The sequence below is a fragment of the Chaetura pelagica genome, unplaced genomic scaffold, assembly GCF_000747805.2.
Source record: "Chaetura pelagica isolate M959 unplaced genomic scaffold, ChaPel_1.0 scaffold76, whole genome shotgun sequence".
Lineage (NCBI taxonomy): Eukaryota > Metazoa > Chordata > Aves > Apodiformes > Apodidae > Chaetura > Chaetura pelagica.
The window spans coordinates 3918756-3925064 of record NW_009970723.1 but is presented as its reverse complement, the minus strand read 5'-3'; the positions used below and the strand labels follow the sequence as shown (position 1 = coordinate 3925064).

Sequence of the window (6309 nt, the reverse complement as noted above, 5' to 3'; positions counted from 1 at the left end):
CAGAACAAGTATTTTAGAAAGTTGCCATTCTTATAGGGAATTTGACATCAGATGAATCTCATCCTGGTTTAGATTGCAACAACATGGGAAATGGTACTCAAGTGTGGCAAAGAATACATTATTACTTTTATGAATAATGCATGAAATCACCATTTGTGAGTTTATCTCCTAAAATGTTTTTTTTCTTTCTCCTGTAGGTGTTTCTGCCAGTTCCATTTCTGATGGTGGCAATGTCTTTCTTCCTAGTTTTAGCTCCTATAATCTGGTCTCCAAACCTGCAATATGTTTATGCATTCCTGTTCATGCTGGGAAGTCTTATTGTTTATCTGCCTTTTATACATTTTAAATTGCATTTTGCATTTCTTGATAAAATTACTTGCCACCTACAGCTCCTGTTGGAAGTTTCCCCTGCTGATGGATCTGCTGAGGGCAGATGTGAATAACAACAAACGTTTCATCCCAGTACAACTAAGCCAACACAACTTTCTTTAACTGAGATTGTAGAAGGCACAAGTTAGATTTTAAGTGTGATATATGTGTGTATGCATGTGCATGCATGTGTGTACATGCATATACATATATACATTAATATACATATATTGCATATATACATGTATGCACGTATGTATATATAGACATTAGCTTGATTAATTAATATGTGTGTATTTTTGTGTGTCTGTGAGTGTATATATACATATATATGTATATGCATACATAGTTAATAGGTGCCAAGAATCTGTAAAATGCTCCCTCTTGCTCCTGAAGACAGTTAAAGTTGCATATACACTTGAAATAGTAGAAATAAAGCTAAATTACAGCACTAAAAAATATCAGTATTATAATGTATAAATTACAAAATGCATACTAATCAGCATAATTATATAAAATACTTTTGGTCTCCAAACTAAGTTGTCTGGTTCAATTTTAGTTCATAGGAGCTGTTTTTAAGAGGTTTATACTTCTGTTTGTCTGCTACTTTTTTTAGTCTGAATTATTTTTAATAAAAACATTGAAGAACATAGTAAAATTGACTGAGACCTTTTTTAATTCCAAGAAAACTGTACATGGTTGTCTTAGATATTTTAGAGCAAAACATACAAATGCCCGGTAATATCTTGCTGAGGTTAAAATAAAGTAATAAAATTATTTATTCTCTTTGTAACAGTGATAAAACTCAAGATATCTGTATTACTTTACTGAATTTTAAAAATCCTAGCAATCATTAATATTACCTTGTCCCTTAGTACCTGTTCCTTAGTATTATTGAGAAAGAAGAGGGTTTTTTGGCCCCTTTCCCTCCATTTTTTTGTGTTTGTGAGAGCAAGGTAAGTTCTTGATTTTTACATTTTTTTATTTGGGACATATTAAATCCACTGAATATTTAACCTTAAAGAACAAATACACAAGAAACATCACATCCTTAGGTGATTAATCTATTAATAGATGCTGTTGTTTTTATAATTACAGTAGATTCATATGTATACATATTTACTTTTTTTCAAAATTTTTTGTGTATGAAGCTCAGCAATTCAGCCAGCAGATGGCTCCAGACTAACATCCCTCTTAGACTGTTTTGTGAGTCGCTGGAAGTTGTATTAGTGAGACAAATGCTTTTACAGAACATTGCATTGTAACACTTGAAGTAGAAAATCCTTACTAGAAGATTCAGTTCTCTGATATATCAAAAATTTAGAGGTCAGAATGATAGAGACTTAATACATGGCTTCCCAAAGTATAGGGTGCCCAGCAGTAAATCTGGGAACAAAGTGAAGATTTAAGAGGATTTGACTTTGCACTAGAACAAACCTCTAAATGCAAACAAGTACACAAAAAAAGTGGCTTGTCTCACAGCTAGTGATGGAAATTTGAAGTCAAAACCAAACCTTTTAAGATGCTGTAGGAAGAAAAGTCCATACAAGTGGGGAGTGAATACCACTGAGTTGGAGACTGGATCCTGTTGAAGGCAAGACAGCTCACTAATGCTATCAGAAAAAAAAACATTTGTCATTTAAATTTAAAAAATCACAAGACTAGACAAAACTTAATTCAATTAATATTTTAAGAACTGAATTCCTGTGAGTATTAAAAGGAAAGAAGGATTTTACTGTGACTAAAGCACCAAACTTGGATATACAAATGCAGGTGTGGTGCCTGGAAGTGCCACAGATTTTCAAAATATCTTGATTAAGCCACCTATTTAAACCTAGGTTTTAACCTGTAAATAAAAAGAGGAGTCATAAGAAGAAAAAAATTGCACGTGAAAGTAATCTTCTATCAAAGACCACATGGTTAGAAAAAGCAGACCTTAAGGGGATGTTGCTCAATTGGATGTGTAATTTCTATGGAATTTCTTGTCAGGAAATCTATTTGAACTCATTGAGTACAGAGAAGACTTTTGTCTTGATTTTAATGAGTTGCACACCTAGTGAATACATATGTCAGGGTATGTTTGAATAATTGGAGCATATATCTGCTACTGATACAAGTCTTCAATTTAGAGGTTTAGCAGTTTCAACAAATTAGGCAACTCAAAAGACCCAATGAAATGTAGTATTAAATAAATTTCATCTATGTATCTTTTTGTAATATGAAGCAGATGGATTTTCTGTTAACAAAAACCTGGAAATGGCATATAAACAAGCACGCACGCATCCCAGATTTGTAGTGATTATTGCTAAAGACAAGAACAGTAAAACCAGGTCAGAATTAAAACTTCCCATGCAAGCTGAATCTGCCCCATCTGTGGAGGCACCTTACGATGGCCTTTGATTATCAGATCATAAACTATTATTTCAATCTACCCGTATCTCATTTGTGAGATACAATGGATGGCTCCCAGATAATTCACTATTATTTTCTTCCCATTTCTTCACGTGTGACCTTGCACTTAATTTATCACTCTCTGCTCAGATGGTGGTTTTGATAGACATTATTACTTTCTTACAGATTTTTCTATGGTGTTCCTCGTGACAGTATCTCAACATTTCAGAAAGAACCAGTAATGTGTCTTTAGTCTCGTGAGCTGAAGCAGTGGTATTATCCTGGCTTTGGGGAAAGTGAACTAAGCTGGTGTGTGGGTTGCACAACAAATATTTTTTGTGATGTTCCCTGAAATCCTTCAATTCAGATCAAGCACCTCAGTGGAGAACCACTGATGGAGATTCAAGTCCAGTGGTGGATGTTTCTTTACCTTAGGAAGCAGGGCAAAGAGGCAGGGCAAAGGGTTAGATAGGAAAAGAATCAGAGAATCAGAGAGAACTATTCAGGTTGGAAAAGAACCTTGGGATCACCAAGTCCAACAATCATCCCTACTCTACAAAGTCTTCCCTAAATCATATACACCAACACCACATCCAAATGGCCCTTAAACACATTCAGGGATGGTGACTCAACCACCTCCCTGGACAGCCTATTCCAGTGTCTAACCACTCTTCCTGTGAAGAAATTTTTCCTAATGTCTAGTCTAAACCTACTCTGTTGCAGCTTGAAGCTGTTCCCTCTTGTTCTGTCGCTAATTACCTGTGAGAAGAAACCAGCACCAACCTCTCTACGATGTCCTTTCAGGTAGGAACTGGTGCAGACATACCTTCTATGCATATTCAGCCACTGATCTAGATTCCAGTTCTTCTGCGTCTTTTAGATGGAAACAAAGGAAGTGTGGCCAAAATTGTTCACTGATGTTGGATTTCAAAGCTGAGGTACCTTGGACCTGATTTTCATAATAATACTTGCAGAGTGCACATAGTCTGTTGGAATTCCAAGAATAGTAAATAAATTATCACAGATGCTTTGGTTTAGATGAATCGCAGGTAACCTATTACTCAACCTCTGACTAACAGTGGGTATTTGGAACATATAGACATTATACAGTCTATGAAGTGTTAAATTACAAATATGAGAGTTTAGAATTCCACCAAATCAAACAGTAAGGATTTAAGATGTGGTATAGAAAATAAGGAAAACAGAATTGATGACAAGCAAAAAAAGAAAAAGAAAAAAAAAGTGGTTGAAATTATCCAAGTATGACCTTGAAACTTTATATGGAAGGAGAAGCTTGAATTCTTCTGGGCAATCTAAAATTCCTTCATCAGCAACCCTTCTTTAAGTCCTACCTCATTCACTAAATCAATCTCCATTTCTACAGCAAATGAATGCTCGGCTACCTCAAATTTAGTGTCTTCTACAACACAAACTGTTGACTTATTCCCTGATCTGAGTGCGACAGAGGTCTTCTGAAAAATGTTTCTCTTATTAAATGACCTACTGTTCAGAAAGGGATTCACACAACTGAGCTGAATTAATATTAGAAAAGCAATCTCAGATATGGTATTTCCTATCTGCTGAGTATGAGTCACTCAATATTCTCTCAATGCAGGTTTTCTTTTGCCTGAGTGTTTTAGAATGCCAAGTTACAAAGAAAGGAATAAAATATTCAATTCATATAGAATTCTTATTGTTGCTGGCTCATTCCACATTTCCAAGCACTAATCATAAAGGAACAGAATTCAAATTTATAACTCATGTTTGCCACTCTGGTCAAGAGCAATTCAATATTTTAACATTATAGCTTGTTTTCAGTGACACTAGTTGGTCTCAGCTGCTTTCCTACTGGAATGTATCTCAATAATGCTATATAGAAGTGTGACTGCTTTAGTACTAGACTATATCAGGCATTTATTTAACTTTTAAATTATTTTTTTTTACCTCTGACTTTATATTACTTTTAAGCTCATACTTGCATGTTTCAGAAGTTCAGCCTTACAACAAATAAATTAAAATGTGGATATTTGTTTTCTGATATTGAACTAGCCCACTTTGGCATGTAACATCCCTAGCTGTTTTTCTAGCTTCCTAACACGTTATTTGGACGTATGTCAGCATTACTTTTTTGCCATTATCTCTAAAAAAGACAATGTAAAAAACCAATTGATAATCAGTCTGATTTTAGAATTACTTGTGGTTACACATCGTGCTAGCTCCATGTGTGCTGATAGTTTTATAATAAATGTCACTCTGAGGCAAAAACTGTATAGATGAAAACTAAAAAGCAGCAATTAATTGATTTACTCCACTTTTCATAGTTATTGTTAACTGTCATTCCAATCAAAAGGTAATAAATTAAAAATATACAGTTGTATATTTTTGTCTGTGATTGTGTGGTGAGTTTTGATTGGAACCTCTGGTTTACACAGGGAAGGATATCCGAGGAGCTGCCTATAACTGTCAGGCATGGAGGGGCTCAGACCTTCTGACTTCTAATCTTAGGTTTGATATATGGCACTCTGATCATTACCAAGTTTCCCTAAATCTCAGTTTCCACATCTGCTAAACCAGAGATAACTGTGTTTTAACAACTCACAGGTCAAATGGTATTCGCTTGACACCTTCTCCTCTAAATCACAGTCAGGAATGATTCTTGTCATTGCCTTTTATGACCTGTTCCAAGGGATGGGGGACCCTGAGCATTCCCAATTCTTATTGGCTTGATTTGAAGGGGCAAGAGCTGTACGTGCTTTGGGAACTTTGAAACAGTTTCTGTTTTTCTTTGGAACAGGAAATTAAACATTTTAAAATTAAGCAGGTTTAGATAGCCTGTATCCAACAGATTTAAAGGCACTTTTGAAGATCTCTACTATTAATGTTGATTTTCAGTAACTCTTGCAACACGGGAAGTTTTGGGGGGGAAAAATAAAGTTAACATGTCAGTATTTAAAAAGAGATTACCTAAGTAATTATAGGATTGTCAGTATGATATAAATCCTTGGAAAAATAATGGAACAGCTAATATGAAATTGAATTAATAAAGAATTAAAAGAGAGTAACATAATTATTGTGAGTTCATTTGTGTTTATGAAGAATAATCCTGTCAAACCAGCTTCACTTTATATCTTCTATAATTTTGGTCAATTAAAGGATAATGTCATTGCATAATACTCAGATTTCTTTACTTGAAACAAGATGAGAAAAGTCTTATGAAATATCTGGAAGATGACAAAATCAACGTGACACACATTAAATGCTTCAGAAACTGGCAAATGAGATCTCAGATTAACCTGTGAAAAGGAGCCTCCAAGGTAGCCCCACAGAGATCAGCCCTTGAATCTACTTTCTTTCATGTGTTTGTCAATGTTCTGTAAAAAGGGAGCTTTCACTAAGAAAGTTTATATATGACTAAAATGGAAAATGGCAGAAAAACCCCATGCAAACAAACAAACAAACATACATACAAACAAAACCCCACAGAGCCATAAAATAAATAAATAAACCGGGATGCTGTTATTGGCTGGAAAGAAGACAAATGCATTGCAA

The 6309-nt window shown here is 34.7% G+C and overlaps 1 protein-coding gene across 1 annotated transcript in view; it reads left to right on the top strand.

Moving 5' to 3' along the window:
* Window positions 1-612, top strand: part of SLC7A13 (solute carrier family 7 (anionic amino acid transporter), member 13) — a 6712-nt gene extending 6100 nt beyond the window's left edge. Inside the window, exon 4 of the mRNA XM_010006408.1 lies at window positions 198-612. Within this exon, the coding sequence (XP_010004710.1) occupies window positions 198-443 (246 nt within the window). The 3' untranslated portion in view covers window positions 444-612. The remainder of the gene's footprint in view (window positions 1-197) is intronic.
* Window positions 613-6309: the final 5697 nt, after the last annotated feature.